The sequence below is a fragment of the Apis cerana genome, linkage group LG1 (genome assembly GCF_029169275.1).
Source record: "Apis cerana isolate GH-2021 linkage group LG1, AcerK_1.0, whole genome shotgun sequence".
Taxonomy (NCBI): Eukaryota; Metazoa; Arthropoda; class Insecta; order Hymenoptera; family Apidae; genus Apis; species Apis cerana.
In genome coordinates, this window is record NC_083852.1 from 5,804,892 (window position 1) to 5,827,434 (window position 22,543).

Genomic DNA, 22,543 nt, shown 5'->3' on the forward strand with positions numbered 1-22,543 from the left:
ACTTAGTATTTTCATTGTATTCAAATTTCTAAATTTATTCTCTATGCTTTATGGAATTTTAAAAAAAATCTTTTTTTTTCCTTTTATTATAAATTTTTAATTTAAATATAATTTCGTCCCCAATAGCGTTTTTTCTATTCAAAGTTTTAATCATTTCAAACGTCAAATCAAATTCTAAAGCCGGATTTATAATCGAATAGAACAATCTCCGTTGGATCGATTGCATATTTAACGCGTTGCAAACTTTGAATGCTTGTCGGATGAATTTTTCAACGTCTCACACCATGGAATTATTTGTTTGGTGTGAATTGTTAAACATGCTCACTCGACCAGTTAAATACAATTTGTCCAACGTTCAAACGCATTCCGCGGTGAGTAGTAAATGTAGAGATATTTTGCCGAAAACCTTGCGTCGAAGACGTTCGTTAATTTTCGTCGAAATTGATTAGAAATGTGAAATTTACTGTTGAACAGTTTTATATTCGATCGTCCATTTATCCATTCAGGCGAAAATAAAATTTTCACCTCAAATTTCATATGTACGCATCTATAATTCAACAAAATATTTAAAAAAAAAAAAAAATTGACGAAGAAATATCATACGATTCAAATTTACGCGGGATAAAAATAGATTCTATTATTAGACGATAGATGGCAGAACGAGAGCAACGAGAAAAGGTTCGTATCGCGCATTTAACCGTGTATTTTTCTAACACGTGAAAGCTAAGTAATACTAAAAGATACAAAAGCAAATTTTCTTTTCAAATCGTGTCTATCAAGATATAAAAAAGAAAATACGAAAGAGATAACGAAAGATAATATCCTACGAACATCGGTTTGCAAGGAAATGGAACGATCTCGATACGAAGACAGAAGGCCAGAAGGTTATTTAACAACGAGATCGCGAAACAAAAAAAAATATTACTTGCACAATCCTTGCAAAAGCGAGTTTTGCACGGAAAGGTCGACTTCTGCCAAAGTCTCGCAGCTCTTGGTTTACTCGTATCGACGATCACTTTCACCATCGAGATACTCTTTTTTTTTTTTTTAACGCGCTGTCGATCTCGAAACAAAGGAACAAAGAGGCAATGAATACAAGAAGAAGGAAGAAAAGAAAGAAAGAAAGAAAAGAAGAATAAGAGGAGAATAATTGCACGGGTCGACCGTGTAATTCATTAGTCGAGAGACGAACTGTTGAATGGACAGCAACTTTCGGTAATCGTCGATTGCACGACTCGATGAGTCGTTATTCAGATCCGCGTTACGTATCCGGACTGGCAGCCAGAGTGGAAGAAAGGGTCTTCAGGATTAAAAGTTGCAGAGCTCGAGTGCAGACGGGGACGGAGGAGAAGGGGTCGTTGTTAAAAAGGGGAGAAAATTTACGCCTGAAAAGAGATGCCGCACGGTGAAAAGGAGGAACGAGAGGGCTCGAGATGTACGGGGTGTTTCACCGGAGAAAAGAATGCTGCGTTGATGTAGCCAGGGTTGAGAGGATGTTTTTTGGTAAATATTGTCTTGTTTCCAAGATTTAGATGCGAAGGATGCAATAGGAAATTCAGCTGTATGTTTACACAGAGTGGTTTCTCGTGTAATTAAAAAAAATGTCGGAGATTATTATAGGATCGTGGTTAATTTGACTGATTAATTAAATTTGGGGATAATATCGTGTGAATAACGAATATAACATACGTAATTGAAACGAATAATTAATTTTAACGAGAAAAAGAAAAGGAATATTATCAAATTGATCGACTACAAAAGTTCGAAAAAAGAAAAAAAAAACATAAAAAATTAACATTATATTTTCAATTCGTTGTAAAGTAATTTTAACGGAATCAATATTATTTCAATTTTAAACCATTCCGTGAATTAATATCGAAAATTTTAATAAATTTAAAAAATTCGTAAAAAAAAAAGTTGAAAAATAAACAAGAATGTAAGAATTAAATTGATTTTCATGAATTTTAAATTTTATTTATTATTCGCACAATTTTATCCAATCTAACTACGAAATGATATTTATATTCCATTTTCCACTCGTTTATCGATAACTATATTCCATTTCCAAAAAAATAGTCGAAACTTGGTATATTATGACAACTTAACCTAAAATAATCTACAAATCTCATTGATCGAGCTACATTCATGATCGTGATATTTGACGAACGAATTCGACTGACGGGCCATGGTTACGTGGAAATGTCAGGGATTTTATCCGCAATGAAGCGTTTTGTGAACAGGGAGGCCACGAAATTCGGCCGATCGAATAAGAAAAGCCAGAATCGGAACTGTCGTCGCCAGCCGAATAATTCGTTCCCTTCGAAACGCCATTTTCGAAACCGTTCAACACGCTCGGATCCATTCGATTAATGAAACTGGTTTTCAACTGATTCGAATTGATCCCCGCTATAGAGACCGTTTCACGCAAAATCGTGCAATATTTGTCAACGTTCATGGATTAAAATGTCTTTTAAATTTATGAGGGAGGGAGATTTTTGATAATGGGCTTCTTTGAAATTAATTATTCCAGGAAATTAAAATTTCGTCGAATCTTTCAATCTTCGATTCTTATTCAGGTTTTGAGGATAATTAAGTAAGGAAGGAAAGGATTAAAACGATCGAGGAAAATTGGAGAATGATAGGATTCGTGATTCGGACGGATTAAGAGATTCATAAATTTAAATAAAATTGTAAGAATTTGGAGAGAGTGAACAGGTGGAAAATTGTGATAACATAAACGATGAGTAAAATGCAAAAGTATGTAAAATATTCAAAGTAAAGTAAAGTAACAATTGCTGAACGTTTAAAGATCAACCTAACCTAACTTAAGCTAGAATAATCAAAGTAAATATTTTATTTCAAGATAAGTTTGATTGGAGAAAAAAACAATAATCGAGATAAATATTTTGACTTAAGTTAAGATTATTAAGTTAGTCCTTCTTTTAATTGAATCTACTTACAAAAAAAAATTTAAAAATAGATATTATTAATATGAAAAGTATAAAAAAAAATTCATTCCATTAAATCTTCTTAACTTCTTATATATTTTATAACCTTGCAACGAACAAGGATCATAAAAGCGATGTCAGGGTCTCATTTTACTGGTTTTTGAATATGGTTCGCTTGTTCTTATATAATTTAATGCAATTCTCGCAGCAACCAAGGTGAAATTATTATTATCCTATTAGCGGGATCGTTGCTGAAACCAGAACAGAGGAATAATTACCTGATTGAATAGTGGATTGCGTATTTTTTTTTTTTTTATAGCGAAGATTCGAAATATATTAATTAATCCGAAGCTGATGCATGTAATGTATCGAGTTAACTAGAATTGATATATATATATATATATATATATATATACATATATTGATAAATAATATATGCACGTCGTTTTATTTCTAGATAATGTATCGCTTAATCGAAAATTTCATTAGATAAACGAAAGTGAAAATAACAATGTATTTGTATGCATGCAATAGTGTTCAAATATTAATTTAATTTCCTTTTATATTTCAATACAACAATGATTATACATATTGATTAAAGAGAATTATAATATACACAGAAATTAAAATATTTGATTGAAAATAAGATCTTGAAAGCGATCTATAAACAAAAATTTTGATCAGCTCGTAAACAACAAGGATAATAAACTACAATTATTGATAAAAAAATTTTAAATACTCGTTACTTAATTTAAAATTACTATATATATCGTATAATAACAAACAATCATACGTGTATAAGAATCGCATTACGTCCTTAATAACTTAACCTATAAAGTTAACGAAATACATGAATTCTCACACGCACTCTTCCACACGAAGTATGTAAAAAAAAAAAAAAGAGGGAAAAGATCAAAAGGAATGTTCCTTTCAAGATTCTTTCACATCACTGTTTTATTTTCTTTTTCTTTAAATTAAGTTTAACACTGCTCAGTTGCCCGAACGTGTAATCACTCGGCGTTGTTGGAGCGATACGGTCTTATCGTCAAGTTTCAACCTTTTTCTACGATACGTTGGCGCTCGAATCGCCAGCGGTTCTCCGCGATTATGGCGGCGTCCGCGCGTAACCGCGATAAAACGTTATTGCCCTCGCGGCTGTCCGGATAGGAACGGAAAAGTGAAATCGCGGTCACAGGTAGGGTCGTGGAGCAACGCTCCACGAAATCGATTATCGGGTAAATTACCATAATATCGTTGCCGCTGAATCGCTGCTCATTAGGACAAAGGTAAATTCATGTTTGAGAAAAAGTTATTCTAACCGGAAGTGCCGGTGACCGTGGTTCCGAAAATTTATTAAAACATTATACCACGATTTTCATAGCGTTCTCCAAATGAGAACTAACATTTACTTAGGGAATTCGATTTACGAAATATTTTTTTTATTTTCCGAAATTTAATTTTTGAAAACTCGAATTTCATGAGATTTCATTTTTATGGAATTTTTGAAACTTGAAAATATTTATCTTGTTTGCAAAAATGGGCTTGTATTATTTTTTTTTTATTATTTAATTCATACGTCGCACATCGCATTGAAGCGAATTATATTTAATATTCTTGATTATTCAATTTTTCACAAAGTTCAAACAACGTGTTTTAATCGATTTAATCCAGTTTATATAACTATAAGAATTGTTCCATTTCTCATCTAGAAATTCGATTTGTCTTGTTGGAAATCTCATGATACGAGGAAAGAAATTGTATCTCACTGTCTTTGATACTTTTAACGAAATTAACTCGTACATGGACCATTAATAAATGGGACGGCAGATAATTATTTCCAATCTCCCCAACTGGAAAATAAATTAGGAACAATTACGAAGAGTCTTTGTATCTTTTAACAATGGTCAAACGTAATGTACATATCAACTACGATACATTGTATACTATTATGTGTACTATCTCTATTTCAATAAATTTTCCTTTTTTTTTTTTTCATTAATTTTCTAACGTAAATGCGGATATTATCAAGAAACATTGTGTAATATAGGTTATATTCTTATTAAGTTTCTATGTGGCAATGATAGTTTGAATTTTGTTCTGTATTGTAGACGTAATAAAATATGCGGAATTTATCGATACGATTATCACCTATTTCCATGCATTCATGACCTCAATTATGAGTAAATTATTATTACATTATCGGGATAGAAATCGGGTTATCATCAATGCCGTTCTGCTTATAATGAAAAAGATTCGTCACTAAAAATACGTTTCTTGAATAATTAATTGCTGGCCTTGTGTAAATATAAGAATTGAATAAATTGAATATATGAATTATTCAGAAAATTCAAACAATTTAGAATTATCAAGAATATAAATTATTGTTTTATGTAAAATAAACTGTTCTTATTTATTTAATTGTTTCTTGAGAATTTAAAATGAGATATTCTATAATGGAATATTTCCAATACCAATTGTTCATATTTGCAAAGATAAATTTAGATCATAAATTATTAAGATCTGCCAGATCAAAAAATGAAGTTCCTCAAAAATTCAGAAATTTCAGAATTTCAAAAATCTAAAAACTCGATTTTTAAATGTTTTGATCAAATTCCAAGTTTATTTAAAATTTTTATATTTGTTATTTTTGACCTCAATTAATTTGGAATTAATTTCAATCTATTCGATTTTTTAGTAAAATTTATTAATCCATATAAAATTTTATGTATTTTTCTTTTATGAACTCCAATTTTCAAATTATATCACTTGATTGATATATGTCTTGAGCAAATATTTCCAAATTATACATATTTTCTTCTTTAAACTTTTTATGAACCTTTATGAATTCCAAGCTACCTGTTCAATATCTAAGAGTCCCAAACCAATCTACTCGATTTCTATGTGTCCCAAGGTAATCTATTCTACTTCTATAAATCTCAAACCAATCCACTTCAATTTTGTATATCACAAGCCAATCCGATTTCTATAATCACAAAATTGATTTTTTGAACTTTAAAATATATATATATTTTTCCTACATTTTTTAAAATCCTTATAAATTTTAATATCAGATATCGGTCATTGCGTTATATGAATAAATTAAGATTTATTAAATATCTTCTATAAAATGCTATATTGCATTAATGAACAGTTATTTCGAAAGTGAATATTATCAAGTTTCGTCAATCTAATAATGATTTCTATTTTATATTAGATTTCATCAATTTCCTATATATGTAATAACTTTCAATTTCAAATATGAAATTTATATAATTATTTAAATAATAATTTTTAAATAATATATATCAAATTTTATAATCCTATTATTCCTTCAAATCTACATACTTGAAAGAGCTTGTCTCTCATATGAATGCAATATGACATAAGTATATCATGTCGTACGATTTAATGGTGGTCTTTGCCGAATTTCAATGATCCTAGAGAGTTTAATCTTTATTGCGTTCTCCGAGTGCTTAATAATCTCTATCGGGAAACACGAGTTCGTGATGATTTGTATTCGACCACTACTGTCACGTGGTCTACATCATACCTTACAAACTCGAGGTTGTCTTTATTGTATCCCTCGCGTTCTGTTTGTCCTGCATTGCGTATCGCATGTTTATGATTACCAAGTTCTGGAAGTCTCTTGTCATATACGAGTCTATAGCTATGCTTTACAACTTTACTAAAGGCAAATATATATACATATATGACATAGAGTAGAGCAACTTCTTTACTCAAATATATGTATTACATTGAATTAATTAAACTTTCATGTATCCAGCTCCTCTGTCTCTAAGAAATATGCACTGTTATATTCACGTAGTACCTACTTATGTACGACTTCAGAACTGTAAAGTGCGCATGCTCAGAACGAAAAGATGCGCTGATCGGTTGACTCTTATTCATCTATGATTTCGTGTAATGTTTTTGATTAAGATACTTTTATTTAATCTTTCTCGTTGACCTATATTTAATTGTAATAGTTAAAATATCACTTTATAATCATTATCAATTAAAAATGTCTTTTGTATCTTTATATCTTTTATTTTTTTAATTTAATTTTCTCCAAATATTTCATTTTTATAGAATGAAAGGTTAACCTAAAATATACTTCTAAAATTATAATTTGTATTGAATATTATCGATATTTTATATTTTTTAATTTATATTATTTAAAATATAATTAAGAATATCATTATAAACATTACTTACAAATTAGATTTTCAATCATTTAATATACATTTCATATACAATATAATTTTGTCAATCAGAACATTTGATTGTTTATGTCGATTGAAATATTCTTGTGAGATTGACATGAAAAAGTCACGTAATCTGCATTATATTAAGTTATTATTTCTCAACTGATAAAGCGGTTAAACGCGCAATTTCAATCGACAGTAGTCTATAGAAGTAATTACAGCTTCTATTTTTGTATCTGCCTTTTAACTGATAATTCTCTCTTAATGTATACATCTAGCTATATAATACTTCTTGAATTGTACTCGATGTTTTTAGATTAGCATTACATCATTAAAATTTTTTGAATATTCTATTTCTCATGTTTCTCATAGAAAATATTCTATAGGTTTATACAATGCAAATCCGATTTTAGTTTCTGGATTCTTTTTGTTAGCGATTCAAGATACTAATGTCGATGGATATTTCATTTTTGTATAAATGGCGCGTGTTTACTCGACGAATGAATATCAGAATATTAAAGTTTCTTTTATTGGTTTCCTGGGAAATAGCTCATCAAATGAGAATGTAGGAAATAGTAAATAAAAATATTTTCTGAAAAAAAAAGATGTCTTATTATTATTTTGAAATTGCGACGATAATTATTTCAAAATGTTAAAAATTATAGAAATATTATTAATGTGTATGTGTGTTATAGTGATATTATACTTTCTATTATATTTTAAATTGATAGAAGATGGAATGGTAGAAATTAATATAATTTAATATTTAATTTTATAATCTTGTAATATTATTTATTAGAGTATTTTTCTCTTTAAATCATTAAAAGTTAAATATGGCTGTTGAAATTAATTCCAAATATACATTTATATGTATGTTAAAATTAATATTCTATTTCAGACAGATTGATAAATTTATTGGTTGGTTTATATTTATTGTAATAGGGTCAAGTTCAATGTATACTCGTTGATCTGAAACAGAAATACGTACATATTTTGATCGATACAAGATGACGAAATATTTAATGCTTTAAGTTTGGCATCAACATCTTAAAAATATTATTATTATATATATTACAAATATTATTATAATTAGAAAAAAATATATTTGATTAAAATTTAGAATTTCATTATTTCATTAATTGAAATTTAATTAAAATTAGATTGATTAAAGATTGTAATATTTTCACAAATAATATATAATATGTATTTATAGAGATAAATAATATATAATTATTACCATTTCAACAAATCCAAGATTCAATCCGAAAAAAAATTATAAAAAATCAAAGCGAACTTTTTAGTTCTCTTTCAACTATCGAAAGCTTCCATTTCTAATTAATAAATTCAATTTAATCAGCAGATGATTAAAGTTTTCAATCTATTTTTCGAAAGAATATTACCAGATAATAATTTATAAATAATATTACATACAACACAAATATAGAATTTCATTAGATCAGATCAGAAATTCAAATTAGTTTTAACTTTTAATTTTAATCTATCTAATTTTAATGCTCTTCTTTTTATTAAAATAAGGATTTAATCTTAAAATTTAATAAAGAGAAGAAATGAATGTTCTCAGAAAAGATCTATTAATCTACGATATTAACGATATAATTCGTTATAAGTATAATTCGTTTACAGCTTTTTTTATATCCAATCTTTCATTAATATCATCATAATTATACAATGAAAATTTCAATTAATTATTTATATTCTTATCAATGTAATAATATCTTTTAGGTGCAATTTCAGCTCACATGAAGAAAGTGAGGGAGCAAATGGCTGGCATTTTGTCACGTATTCCCGAGCAAGGTGTTGTGAATTGGAACAAGATTCCTGAAGGAGCGAACACTACCTCTACCACCAAGGTTAGTCACGCGTAAATATTACGCTCATTTCCGGTTGCCTCGTTCGGCCAATCAGTTCACTGACTCAAATTCGTTCCTTCGGTTGAAACCCTTTGTTGTTACAATATATGCATATATATATAGTATTATCTTTATGATACATTTGAATACAAATATAATAATAATAAGTATTCTATTCATTGAGAATGAAAATCTTATGAAATGATTCGTACTTTTAATATTCGATTCACGAAAAAATCGAAAACAGAGCAATTAGAAGAAAAGTTATAATTTTTATATTTAATTATTTTAATATTTGTCTAATCTTACATTATTGAAAAAATAATTTTATATTAACGATATATTATATATTGAAATGTTAAATGTAACTATAAATCAACAAAACGATTCTATAATCGTCTTTAAATATTTTCTTCGAAAAGATATTTCTACGTTATTAGTTTTAAGCTCAAAGTAAAGACAATATACCACAATAATTCTGCCTTTTACCTCTTGTGAAAGATGAAATAATGAAACAAGATTCTCCAACTTTAGCATTACTCAAATATAATTAATGGTACTACTTAAGAGTTGAAGTACAAGTAACATGTACATGTCCCCCTCTGAATACGTGCAATATACATTGTCGTAATTTACGTAATGAATTGCGCAACGAAATCTGCACATCAATGCCGATCCGGTTGCTACATTTCCTGGGATGAACTAACTGCTGTGCCACTTGAACTGATGTGCAGCATTTAGTTTTTAATGTATAATTCCTTGAAAAGTGTGTTTCATCTTAAAATATAATTGTATCGCATTCAAGTTAATGTAGGTACGATTCTAGAAAATGAAAAAAATTAACTTAAAAACTGTTGTTTTGGAATTTTTTTTTCAATCTTTTTGTTAAAAAAGAAGTTAAAAATATTATACAATTTTCTCTACTAAGCATTTTTTGATTATCACTTATTTATCTATCATTGCTATTATCTGTCATAGCTATTATTTATCACTGTTATTTTTAAATTAAATTAAATCTTTTATATTATATTATTATATTATTTTACATATTATATTACAAACTAATACCATTGTTTTTTAGATCATCGATGGACACGTGGTAACCATTAATGAAACGACTTATACCGATGGTAGCGACGACTACAGTACACTGATCCGCGTCCGTGTAATCGACGTGAGACCCCAGAATGAAACGATCTTGACAACGGTAAGCAGCGAAGCGGACAGCGATGTAACCACTTTGCCTACATTTATCGGAACGAATGACACCAGCACCCCATCTTCAAGGAGTGTAGAAAGCGTCGAAGATTTCGACAACGAGATACCGAAGAACCAAGGAGATGTATTAACTGCTTGAAGCAGTCAAGAAATAATTTAAAAGGCAATGTCAGATTAATTGAATCCGAAAGATCCATTTTCCTTAATTTTCTATGAAAATTTAATGATTTTTTTTGTATATTATATCGTATATCTATGTAAAAAATTTTGAAGTTATTACACTATATATTTATAAAAATATTTCTATAATCCTTTTTCGAATAAAATTTAATCTCAAAATTTGTAAAAATAAATTTAATCTTCCTTAAACCTATGAGCTATATACTATTCTGATTGTATCGTAATATAATATAAATAGATATAATATAAATATATACTATAGTTGAATGGAATCAAATGGAAGTGATATAGTAAATGAATGGAGAGAGAGAAAGAGAGGGAGAGAGAGAGGGAGAGAAAGTAAAAAACAAGATTTCCGTCCGTGAAGCTCTTTCGGATTCAAACTGACATTCGTGTACGAAAATTGTAAACTATCGCGAGATAAAAAAATATTGATTATCGTAGAGAGTTAATAGAGATATAATATACATATATTTTATGTTCTTTTATAGTTTTATCTGTTATACATTTATAATGATTCGCCTATAATGAAACCGATTCCGTGTACCTCAAAGATTAATAGGTGACAGATTCGCATACGATTATTTTATAAAATTATCATATTATCTAGTAACAAGATTGTATTACAAATTATATTTTATCTGTAATTATTCAATGGTAAAAAATTTTCAAAAGGGAGTGAGAATATCTTTTTTTAAATTTTTGTTTAAATAAAAAAAATATAGTCTGAAAAATATTCTTATTTCTCTTAAATTCTTCCTTTCTTTCCTTTCTTTGATCTCAAGTCTCTTAGCAAAAATATGTATAGCATGTAACAAAAATTTTATATATATATTCATTTATAATGATCATGTTTTACATTAATAAAAATTTTTTAAATATTTAAAAAAGTGCATGTGTAAGTATCATAATAGTAAATGATTAAAAATATGAAATTTAATATCTGATATATAAATTTAATATTTATATTAATATCTAATATTAATACAATTTAATAGTATAGAATGATTCTTTATTTATTTTCTTTTATTTAAATTTTTGAGTGAGAAAAAATCAAAAGAAATTGATAATATCTATTTTTTTATAAATTCTAGAACAATATAATTAAATAATATAATTAAATAATATGATATAATTAAATATAAATAACTTAAAGCAATCAATTATTATATGAAAATAATTTTTTAATGAAAAAATATTTGACATAAAAAATGAAAATTGATTTATCTTATAATGTTGATTTATTTTGTAAAATTGTAATAAAATTATATATTAAAATAAAAAATTTTATTTAATATTGTAATGAATTAAAAATATATATTTTATATAAAAATTTTATAGAAAATTAAATCTTGCATTAACATATTATAATATTAAATTTTATTTATATAAATAAATACTGTATATACGTATACGTAGAAAAGAATTTTATAAATAATTAATTTTGAAAATATTTTGTAATAATAACAAGTAATAAATAATTATTATATTAAATAATTATTTAAATTCATTATTAATTTTAAAAATTGTGAAAATTATATGAATATACATTAAAGTATTTCATAAAGTATTTTTTTCATGTTTTAAGAATAAATAACGTTCAAATTTAAATTTCATCATGATGTTAAACATAATCCTAGTAATATTTCATTTCAGGGAATACACAACATGACATCCGACGTTGTCAGAATATAGGAACAAAAATCACTATACAAATATAACTGTCATGTGGACGTGTCAGTTTCAATCTGTTGATATATTTGGTAAAAAATATTTTAGATAAATGAGTAATACGTACTGCGTTTTTTAAAGTCGTAAAAGTGTAAATTCGTAAAAAAACTAAGAATGCAATGCCAGCACGTAGACGACACGTTGGCTTGGAGCATGGTGTAGACCATGGTTTCGTGATCACAACCTCAAACAGTCCTTGGCAGGGCAATATCATAAGTCAGCAGAGTTCTAATCATGAAAGTGAAGGGTGCGATTTAACACAAAACTCAAAAAAGCAAGCGGACATCGCATCATCGACAATGACGTCCCGCGATAGAACTAATGAATTCATTAACGCCATTCGGATGATGCAAAGCAGAACCGTGGCACGAGCGGTGATTTCGCAAAACCCTCGTCGAGCACGTCAATTGCAGAGTTACTCAAATTTCATGATGATAGCTAAGAGTATTGGAAAAAATATAGCAAGCACTTATACTAAATTAGAAAAACTTGCTCTGTGTAAGATCATTATGATCATTTAATATTATTTCATTTTAATAAATTCTATCACAAGTTTCATTTTTATTAAATTCATTCATATATTTATACTTTTATTTCTAATAAATAATAATTTTTGATAAAAAGAAATTTATATGTATGATATATATAATAAATTATAAACATGTAAATAACATTTAATAAATTTAATTGTATATATATATATATATATATAAAGGATATACTTATCAGATCAATTATTTTAGTGGCAAAAAGGAAATCAATATTTAATGATAGACAAGTGGAAATAGAAGAATTAACAAATATCATAAAAACAGATTTAAAAAGTTTAAATCATCAAATAGGAAAGCTACAGGAACTTAGTAAAAAACAACGAGAAGGATATAGTGCATCTCATAGTCATCATGTGGCTTCACATTCATCTTCAATTGTTATGACATTACAATCAAAACTGGCAAATATGTCAAATCATTTTAAAAGTGTTCTTGAAATGAGATCAGAGGTATGTAAGCAAAAAAAGATAAAAAAGATGAAATTAATTATATATTATAATCCTTTTAAAATGCATAGAATATGAGAGAGGAACAAAGTAGAAGACAACAATTTACTCAAGGTTCTGTATCTACTCTCTTACCTCCAAGTGTTACTGGAAAACAAGGTTCATTGTTATTGCAAGAAGAAACTTCTCCTTCTTCTGTAGTTATAAATTTGGATTCAGCAATGATGCAAGCAGTTCAGGATGATACTGTAAGTTTTATAATAAATATAATAACAATATTATTTAATTATTATATAATTATAATATATTTTAATATTATAATATATATAATTTAATTATAATAATATTGCTTATTGTACAAATGTATAAATATTATATAATATGTGCATTTTTAATATTTTTAATAGTTTAATACATAATACATACAGAGAAACATTATTATATAGTATAAAAAAATAGTTAAACATTGTATTGCATATAAAAATTTCAATTTTAAAAAAGATAGATATACATTTTCTATAGTAAACCAAAAAAATATATATAACAAAAATAAATAAATTTAAAAATAATTCATTAGGATGCATATGTTCAATCAAGAGCAGAAACAATGCAAAGTATAGAATCTACTATTGTTGAACTTGGTGGAATTTTTCAACAATTAGCACATATGGTTAAAGAACAAGAGGAAATGGTGGAAAGGTATAAATATTTTAATTATTTATAAAATTTTTAATTTTTATTAAATATTGTGCATATATATGTGTATATTTTATCTTATGCTCAATAATTTTACTAAAAATTTGTCTTTTAATGTTTATTTTATTTTTTTATATTATTTTAGATATATATAGAAAATATTAATAAATATTTTGCATTTATATAAATGCTGATAAAATTTTTATTAATTTTCAGGATAGATTCCAATATAGAAGATACAGAAATAAATGTGGAAGCAGCTCATGCAGAAATCTTAAAATATTTTCAATCTGTAACTAATAACAGATGGTTAATGATAAAAATATTCGCGGTTCTTATATTTTTCTTTATATTTTTTGTAGTGTTTTTGGCATAAAATAATTATTACATTATTATTATGCATATTTCTTTATGCAAATTTATAGTTGACCATCCATATCCATTAATTGTGATATAAGATGATCGAAGAACAAGACGAATTTTTATAAAATTACAACTCATTAGTTATAGAATAATAATATAATCATTGCATTCCTTGACCTCTTTGTTGAAATGTGAATACTGTAAGTATTACTTATTAAAAGGTCCATCAATGTAGACAAAGGAGCTACATTGTTTGTAAAATGTAAAAAGAAAACTATGAATAATAAATGTATAATTTTCAATGCTTGGTAATTTTTGAAACATGTATATATAAAAGATTATGAAACATAACATAATAATATAAATTACAATTTATTTCAATTTTTTAAAATCTTATATAACAATTATTTAATCTAAATTCATATTACAATTTATTTCCCGTTTGAATGATTTACAAAGACGATAATTTTTTCAATTTGATTAAAGAATTATATATAACTATATAAAGAAATTTTTTTACAATTTATACTATTTGTATATTTCAATACATCCCTAAGAAATAATTAAACGTATATACAATTTGCTTCTTTTTTTTTTTTAAATATCAGTGATGATTAACAAATATATTTTTTATAATGAACTAATTATATGTTTATTACAACAAAAACCATATCAAAAATGCATAATTTTATTTCTCATGAAGTAATAAATGCTTGTTCTATTAGCATTAATATGTTCTGCATCACTGTTATTTATTTATTGAATTTTTTTGTTAATGAATATCTCAATTATTAATAATGACAAGTTGAACGCACATACGAATTATTTTATAACAAAATAGAAGTTTCAAACTTTGCTGTTATGGTGTGACTTGTCTAGTGATTCTCCTGAAGAATGTAAGGAACCTGAGAAAAGTATTAAATTGTGAATAACATATTGTAGTTATTATCTTATTTTTTGTTATTATTAATTACAAATATGAAGAAAAAAATTATTAATTTTAGAAAATTATTATGTAAAAATAAATAAAAATTTTAAATAGGACGACCTTAATATTGTACGTATATAATAGACGATATAAGAATATTAAATTCAAATCACAAATATATTTTATACAAGTATATTTTATGTAAAATATATTTTAACAATAATATTAATAAATATTAACAATATTGTTAAAATAATAAAAAATCGATACAGGATATATCATACAGGTATATAATAAAAATTCAAAAAACTTTATAATTTAATTTTGTCGCCTCGTACATATTCTGTATCGATAGAAATAAAAATTTCTGTATTATTAGCAAAATCAATCTTGAAACATTCAACCTGATATATTGCACTTTATTTGCAATTATTTCCTTCCATAGTACTCCAAAATTGTCTCACTTTAGAGAATCGCTTGCGTCCTTGCATGCACAACAAAAGAAAGAAAAAAGAAAATAATAATGGCAAAAAAATGCAAGAAAATCATTTCAATGAAAAATGAAATCGACCATTAATGGCTGTATCAGTTTCTTGCAGTTGCTTGTCATCTTATACACAAACCTTTGTGATTTCGAACTCGTTCTCGTTGTGTTGGATGGAAGCCAGAATTGCGTGGAGGCGGCAGTGATTCTTCCCCCCATGAATGCGACGTTCCAAGGGGTAGTGGTAATATTGAAGCAGGAGGAGGTGGAGGAGGTGATCTATGATCAAAAGGTGGAAGTATGTGTGGAGACATTGGTGGTGGGGAACCAGCATTATCATACCTATTGGAAGTAGGAGGATGTAAAGGCATAGGTGGAGGTGAAGATAAACGACCACCTAATGGTGGTGGTCGTTGGCTAACTTCGTATGGTGGTACACCGGATGTATTTGGCAATGGAGGTGGTAAATATGGTGGAAATAGTGAATGTAAGTAAGAAGGTGGTGGCGGTGGCGGAACACCCGAAGAACCAGAAAACATTATAGGAGAACTGGATGATTCTGCTCCTAGATATAATGGAGGTGACGTTGTCATCTCTCCATTTGCCTCCAATCCTGTTTAAAAATCATGTTAAAAAAGACAATTTTCTACATTAGAGTATTCTACAATATCAGTTTAAAAGATTCACTGACGATAAATGGACCTATATTATATATTTATATTTTTCATCATAATTTCAGTTCAATATTTAAATACAGCATGTCTCAGTCAACTCTGTTATAAGGCAATATTTCGACATATTTCGACATAACATAATTACTGAGTTACTAATATTTATATATTATTTAATTTTATATATTCGATAACTAATAAAAACAATTTCTATGTCTATAATTTCTACTAATACTAAAAAATATACAACAATTTAATAACAACTATAAAATATACATTTTCGAATACTTTCATTTTACTTATCAAGTTAAAGTTGAAAAATTACTATCTAAAGTAATTATGAAATGAAGTTTGAATAACAAATATATATCAAAAGAAATATTTTTTCTTTATACTTACGATGCAATTTTACTTCAGGATCTACATCATTTATATTCTTTTCTATTAAAGTAAGACGATTACGTAATTGTCCTGCTTCAACTTTAGATTCTTCTAAACGACGTTCAACTTGACGGGCTACAACCTTATATACATATAAGATTTTATATAAAATATTACATATTAAAAGATTTAATAATTTAATACAATTAAAAATAATTAAAATATTCATACCCATTGTTCATGTGCCTTTGTTTCAAGCAAAGAAATTTGATTTTTATATTCTCTTTCTTGATCTAATATTTCACGTTTCAATACTTCTACTTGTTGTCTAAATGCAATTCAAAAATTTAATATTACAATAATTATAGAATAATTTTTCAAAAATAATTTTTAAATAATGAAAACTTACTTATAATTTTGTATTTCATTTTGCATTGTTTGTATTCGTTCTACAGTGGATACAACTTCACCTTGTTGTTGCAACCAAATAGCTTCTTCCCTATAATAATATATTATATATATATTTTTTTATTAACTAATAATAATGTATTTGTTTAGTTAATAAAAAAAATATTTTTTATTAATTCCTTAGATAAATTTTTAATACTTTTGGCGTTGTGCCTCTTTTTCTTCGAAAAAATTTGTCAATACTTCGAGACGTGTTTCTGCATCTTTCTTTTCTTTTTCTGCTATTTTGCATTGTTCAGTCAAAGTTGCCATTTCTTCTTTAACGACCTTTACATGTTCTATAATTTAAAAGATTATATTTGAATATATTTATAATATATTATCTAGTTATAAATGATACTTTGAAATATACCTTCTAATAAATTATGAACTCCTTCAATCTCAGCTAATCGTATTTTTAATTCATTTCTTTCTTCAAACAATGTTTTTGCCTCTGCTTTAATATGTGATACATCATATAACTTGTCTAAATCCAAGTTATTAGAATTCAATCGATTAATAACATCTACAAGATCTTTTATTTCTACTTCTTTACCTTTCAATTCTTTTTCTAAAGTTGCTTTTTCAATAGAAATCTTAGAGAGATAAATTGAGATAATGTTATAATATATATATAAAACATAATATTATATAACAATTTTAAATATATTTAATATTTACTTCTTTGAGTCGCATTTCTAATTGTTGCACCTTATCGATCAACGTTTGTTCGGCATTGTTTTTACTATTGATTTCCAATTTTAAATTTTCTGTAACTCTAGTAAATTCAACTTCAAATTCTTCATATTTTTTTTTAATAAATGCAAGTTCTGTTGATAAAGATTCGTTCTGTAAAATATTTAGTACTAAAAATTACATATATAAAATACAATAAAATACATACAATATATATGAAATATAAATATATATTTCCAATATATTAAAATAATATTTTTAATAAATATACAAACATTACAAAATATCTATAATTACGAACCTCAAGTTTATCGAATTCAAGCTGCGATAAACATGTAGAATATAACATGCAATTAAATATATACTTTTGTTTATAAAAAATTATTCATAAATTAAATATGCATGCTTACCTCTTGAGTTTTAAGATTTAAAGCATTCGTTAAAGATTCGTTTGCAGCTTGTTGAGCATTCAATCTGGTTTGTAAATCTTCTACTGATTGAGCTAAAGGATTAACTTCATTATTCGATGAAAGAACTTCTCGCAACATTTTTTCTAATTCTAATCCAGCTTCAGTAGCACTTTCTAGATCTTTCTCTAACATAGCTACTTGATCTTCTAATTCTGCTTTTGCAATCTATTAAAAAATATTATAATTAAATATATATTATTGATAAATATTTAAATTTAATAATGTTAAAATATTAGATATTAAATAAATATAAAATATTACCTGTGAAGCTTTTAAATCATTTTTTAAAGAAATTACCATTTCATCAGACCCAAATGATTCATCTTCCATACGGTTTAACTACAATATATTTTCTTATAATATAAATTCATAAAAAAGAATAATAATATAATATATATTATATTGCATTACCTTTTCTTTTGTTGATTTTAGATTTTCATTTACCATTGTACATTCTGCTTCTGAAATAAGTAAATCTTTTTCAAGTTTGTTGATTCTAGCTATCAGTTGTTTATCACTCCTCATATTCTATAAATATATAAAATTAATAAAATTATATATATGCAATTACTTTAATCAAATATATTTTTCAAATAATTTCAAATAACTTTTGATTAGCATTATTATTAATATCAATCATTAAATTATTTTATATTTAATATAAAATATATTATAATAGAAATATTTTTATTGTATTTAATTAATACCTCAATGCAATAGTACCCTAAGGAAAATATAAGCGTTGCAATAGCAGTGACACTTAAATACATTAGTGTTAACCAATGATTACTTTCAATCTGTGTTCCACTTATTATAGCATTTTCACCATTCTGAGAAGTTTGTTCCTGTAATAATTAACTAAATAATAAGTAAAATATGAAAAATATATAGTTGAAGAATTGAAATACTTATATATATATATATAAAATTCATACTTACATGATATGAGTAATACTTTTGAACATCTTCTGAAGAACATTCGACATTATCAGCTATACAAACATTAGGAGGTGTAACTAAAAAATATAATGCAAATTAATAGAAATTATGTGTTACAATATAATAATTTAAATAAAATTATTTTTTTATTATAAGACAATAAATGAATGTTATACCTTCTATTTCATGAAAAATATTTTCAGGTGTTTCTTTAGTTACAAATAAAATATCATTATTTTTTAAATCATCTGAACTTGTTTCTTTTACTAGTATAGTATCTTCAATATCAACTACAATTTTTTTTGAATTAGATTCAATTTTTGATATTGCTTCTTTATGTTGTTCAATATTTTCTGTTTCAGTAGATTCTGTATTCTCAGTAGATGGTATTACTGACATTTTATCTTTTATATTTTGAGTGGGAAATAATGATGATAAATCTTGATCATTATCATATTTACTTAAATTTTCAATATTTGTATTTTCTTCTTCCTTTTTTATATTATCTTGATTTGATTTTGATTGAATGACATTTTCAAAATATTGCATATTTTTTGTATTAATTGTGATATCTTCTAATAACATATTATTATTTATTTCAATTCCACCAGAATTTTCTATATTTGATATATTTGATGTAATTTCATTAGTTGTAATTATAATATTTTCTGAAGACTGAATATCTTTTATCTCAATTTCAGAAGAACTTTCTACATTTTGTACATCTGATTTAATATCACTGATTGTACTTATTGTAACATTTTGTGAAAATTGGATATCTTTAACATCAAATTCATTAGATTTTTCTACACTTTGTATGTTTGATGTAATATCATTGGATGTTGGCATAATACTTTCTGGAGATTGAAGATCTTTTATTTCAATTTTATAAGAATTTTCCATATTTTGTATATCTACTTCAATGTCACTAGTTGCAATTATTGTATCATTTTGGGAAGTTTGAATATCTTTTATTTCTGCATTCTGTATTTCTAATTTAGTTTCATTTACAACATTTTCTAAGGCTTCATTATCTTTTACATCAATTTCATTAGAATTTTTTGTATTTTGTAAATCTGTTTTAATATGATTGATTGATGATAAAATATCTGGTTCTTTAATTTGATCCGTATTTTCTATATTTTGTATATGTAGTTTGGTATCAATATTTTCAATTACTTCATTGGAATTGATATTATCTTTTTTAATTAATTCAACTATTTCTTCACCTTTAATATTTGATGTTTCTTTAGAAATATCAGATATAGGTAAATCATTAGTACCATCATCTTTTTTTAATGATTGATCTTTTTCATCTTTTTCATCTTTTTCAATAAATGACTCATTTTTATTCTCTGTTACATATTCTATTTTATCAGAAATTGCACTTACATTTAATGGTGAACTATGTATTAGATCTGGTAAATCTAATATTTTTTCTGAACTTATTACAAAATCTTTAATATCAACTTCAACAATTTCTTCCTTACTTTCTAATTTATCTTTTGTGTTCATTAATGCTTCATCAATAGCACTTTGTTCATTTGGCACTACTGTTGCTTGTATGATATCTTTTATAAGAGTTGGTTCTATAGAAGGTTCATTATGATTTAAGTGAACTGTAGTTCCATCAATAATCTGATAAGATGGAGTTACACCAATTTCATTTTGTGGCAGTTCTTTTGTGGATTTTAAATTCAAATTATCAATTTGTTTAGTATCCTTTTTATCAAATACCGATTTATTTTTTCTTTGCTTAGGCTGAAGTTTATTATTGGATGAAACATTATTATTAAATAATGGATCAATAGACACTTCATATTGTAAATCCTTATGTAAAATTTTATATTCTTTTATAAATGACTTTGATACATATCCATGTTTGCCATTTATCTAAAATGAATAAAGTTTCTAATAATATTTATATAAATATTTAATTTTCATAATAAAAATAAAATAAAAAATCATAAAATAAAAAAAAAATATAATAGATATATAAAAAAGATAATATAAAAAATATAATATAAATAAAAAATATAATCAACATATTTTTATATTATTTTTATCATATAATTTGATCATTTTAGATTATACTTCAATCATAAAAGTTCCAATTTTTATTTTTGTTATATAATTTCAAATAACTATATATATATATATAATAAAGATTGAGAAAAACTAATAGTAAATGAAATTAAAAAAATTGAAATTAATAAAATTTACCTCTACACCCCACAAATCTTTTCTCTTGCCTGCTTCTTTACTATAAACTGTGACTTTTTCATTAACATTAAACGATAATAATCCCAATTCATTTGGAATATATTTAATTGTTGTTCTAGCTAATGAAATAGGTTCTACGGAAAATATATCATTAAATAATTTATATGTATTAAAAAAAAACAGATTTTAAAATAGATACATATTGAGAATAAAGTATGGCTTCAATTACCGGAACAGTTAGGATCGTAGCAGAGTCGTTTGTCTGATAAAACTGAGGAACATTGTGATATTGTACTAAATATTATTGCAATAACTAAAAATAATATTTTAATAAACAAATTCTTTTCCGTCATAATTTTACTATTGCAGTTCCACATCACTACTAACATATAATGACACAGCCTTGGACGCACATTTTATCCGTGAAGTAATCTATAATAAGATGGTTCAATGAAAGGAATATTTAATACTGCTCTGAAACGAACATTAACTACACTTCACAGTTTAATTGGCAATCGAATTTAAACAAAATTTTAAAAAATCAATGATTAATCATTAAAATCTTCAATTTTATACATTTTCACACATATTATTATTCCAGAACTTTATATATATGTAATTTAGGTTATAGAAAATGTAATTAATACGTATATGTAAATAAGTGGGTACGTATGCATTAAGAATAAAGAGTGCCAACTGATATAAAATCATACAAATTTTCAACAAACCTATTGTTACGCCCTCTCAGAATGCACATGCGCAATATAAAAAGTCGAATATAATCTCATAGTTTATTTTATATACAAATATGATAGACATAGCATAGATAAGTTAAAAAATAGATGTAACAATCAATGTATTTTTTTGATCTCATGAATAAGGATATTAAGTGAAATAATGGGAAAAGGACAGAAATAAAAATTATAGATTCCAATATCATTTGATGATTTGTTAGTATTTAATATAGATGAAATAAACATAAATAAATAAGATAAATAATGGGAAAAGAACAAAGATAAATTGAAAATTAATTATTAAATACCATCTTTTGAGTGCCAAAGAAAGAATATTGAGTTCTTTTGTTTAAATCTTTTG

General features: G+C 25.6%; 3 protein-coding genes and 2 long non-coding RNA genes across 10 annotated transcripts in view; 2 read left to right on the forward strand and 3 right to left on the reverse strand.

Moving 5' to 3' along the window:
• The window catches only part of LOC107994884 (icarapin-like), a 43,504-nt gene extending 32,348 nt beyond the window's left edge, over positions 1 to 11,156 (forward strand). Inside the window, exons 4-5 of one of the 3 annotated variants that reach the window (XM_062077947.1) lie at positions 8,897 to 9,024; positions 10,106 to 11,156. In XM_062077947.1, the coding sequence (XP_061933931.1) occupies positions 8,897 to 9,024; positions 10,106 to 10,381 (404 nt within the window). In that variant the 3' untranslated portion in view covers positions 10,382 to 11,156. 3 annotated transcript variants of the gene reach the window in all.
• Positions 87 to 7,774, reverse strand: LOC133666745 (uncharacterized). The gene is made up of 2 exons (XR_009831295.1): positions 6,499 to 7,774; positions 87 to 4,798 (listed from the first exon to the last, which is right to left on the reverse strand). It is a non-coding gene; the product is annotated as an uncharacterized LOC133666745 (long non-coding RNA).
• Positions 8,727 to 10,106, reverse strand: LOC133666744 (uncharacterized). The gene is made up of 2 exons (XR_009831283.1): positions 9,514 to 10,106; positions 8,727 to 9,114 (listed from the first exon to the last, which is right to left on the reverse strand). It is a non-coding gene; the product is annotated as an uncharacterized LOC133666744 (long non-coding RNA).
• Positions 11,157 to 12,086: 930 nt separating the features above from the next.
• LOC107994926 (syntaxin-5) lies at positions 12,087 to 14,511 on the forward strand. Its single transcript, XM_017052086.3, has 5 exons — positions 12,087 to 12,651; positions 12,897 to 13,153; positions 13,222 to 13,398; positions 13,728 to 13,849; positions 14,063 to 14,511. The coding sequence occupies exons 1-5, from the start codon at positions 12,273 to 12,275 to the stop codon at positions 14,220 to 14,222; spliced, it is 1,095 nt and encodes a 364-aa protein (XP_016907575.1). The 5' UTR covers positions 12,087 to 12,272; the 3' UTR covers positions 14,223 to 14,511.
• A 51-nt stretch (positions 14,512 to 14,562) lies between these two features.
• LOC107994924 (transport and Golgi organization protein 1) lies at positions 14,563 to 22,209 on the reverse strand. Of its 4 annotated transcripts, XM_017052083.3 has the most exons (18): positions 22,177 to 22,209; positions 21,678 to 21,880; positions 21,449 to 21,582; positions 19,402 to 21,118; positions 19,226 to 19,302; positions 18,994 to 19,131; positions 18,698 to 18,814; positions 18,548 to 18,625; positions 18,227 to 18,451; positions 18,118 to 18,138; positions 17,802 to 17,969; positions 17,494 to 17,716; positions 17,281 to 17,419; positions 17,083 to 17,172; positions 16,905 to 17,001; positions 16,692 to 16,815; positions 15,761 to 16,234; positions 14,563 to 15,114 (listed from the first exon to the last, which is right to left on the reverse strand). In XM_017052083.3, the coding sequence occupies exons 2-18, from the start codon at positions 21,835 to 21,837 to the stop codon at positions 15,056 to 15,058; spliced, it is 4,041 nt and encodes a 1,346-aa protein (XP_016907572.1). In that variant the 5' UTR covers positions 21,838 to 21,880; positions 22,177 to 22,209; the 3' UTR covers positions 14,563 to 15,055. The 4 variants fall into 4 exon arrangements, with proteins under 4 accessions (XP_016907572.1, XP_016907573.1, XP_061935957.1 ...); XM_017052085.3 differs by lacking the exons at positions 15,761 to 16,234; positions 22,177 to 22,209 and adding an exon at positions 15,542 to 15,621 and having other exon boundaries at positions 14,950 to 15,114; positions 21,678 to 22,145; XM_017052084.3 differs by lacking the exon at positions 18,118 to 18,138 and having other exon boundaries at positions 21,678 to 22,178.
• Positions 22,210 to 22,543: the final 334 nt, after the last annotated feature.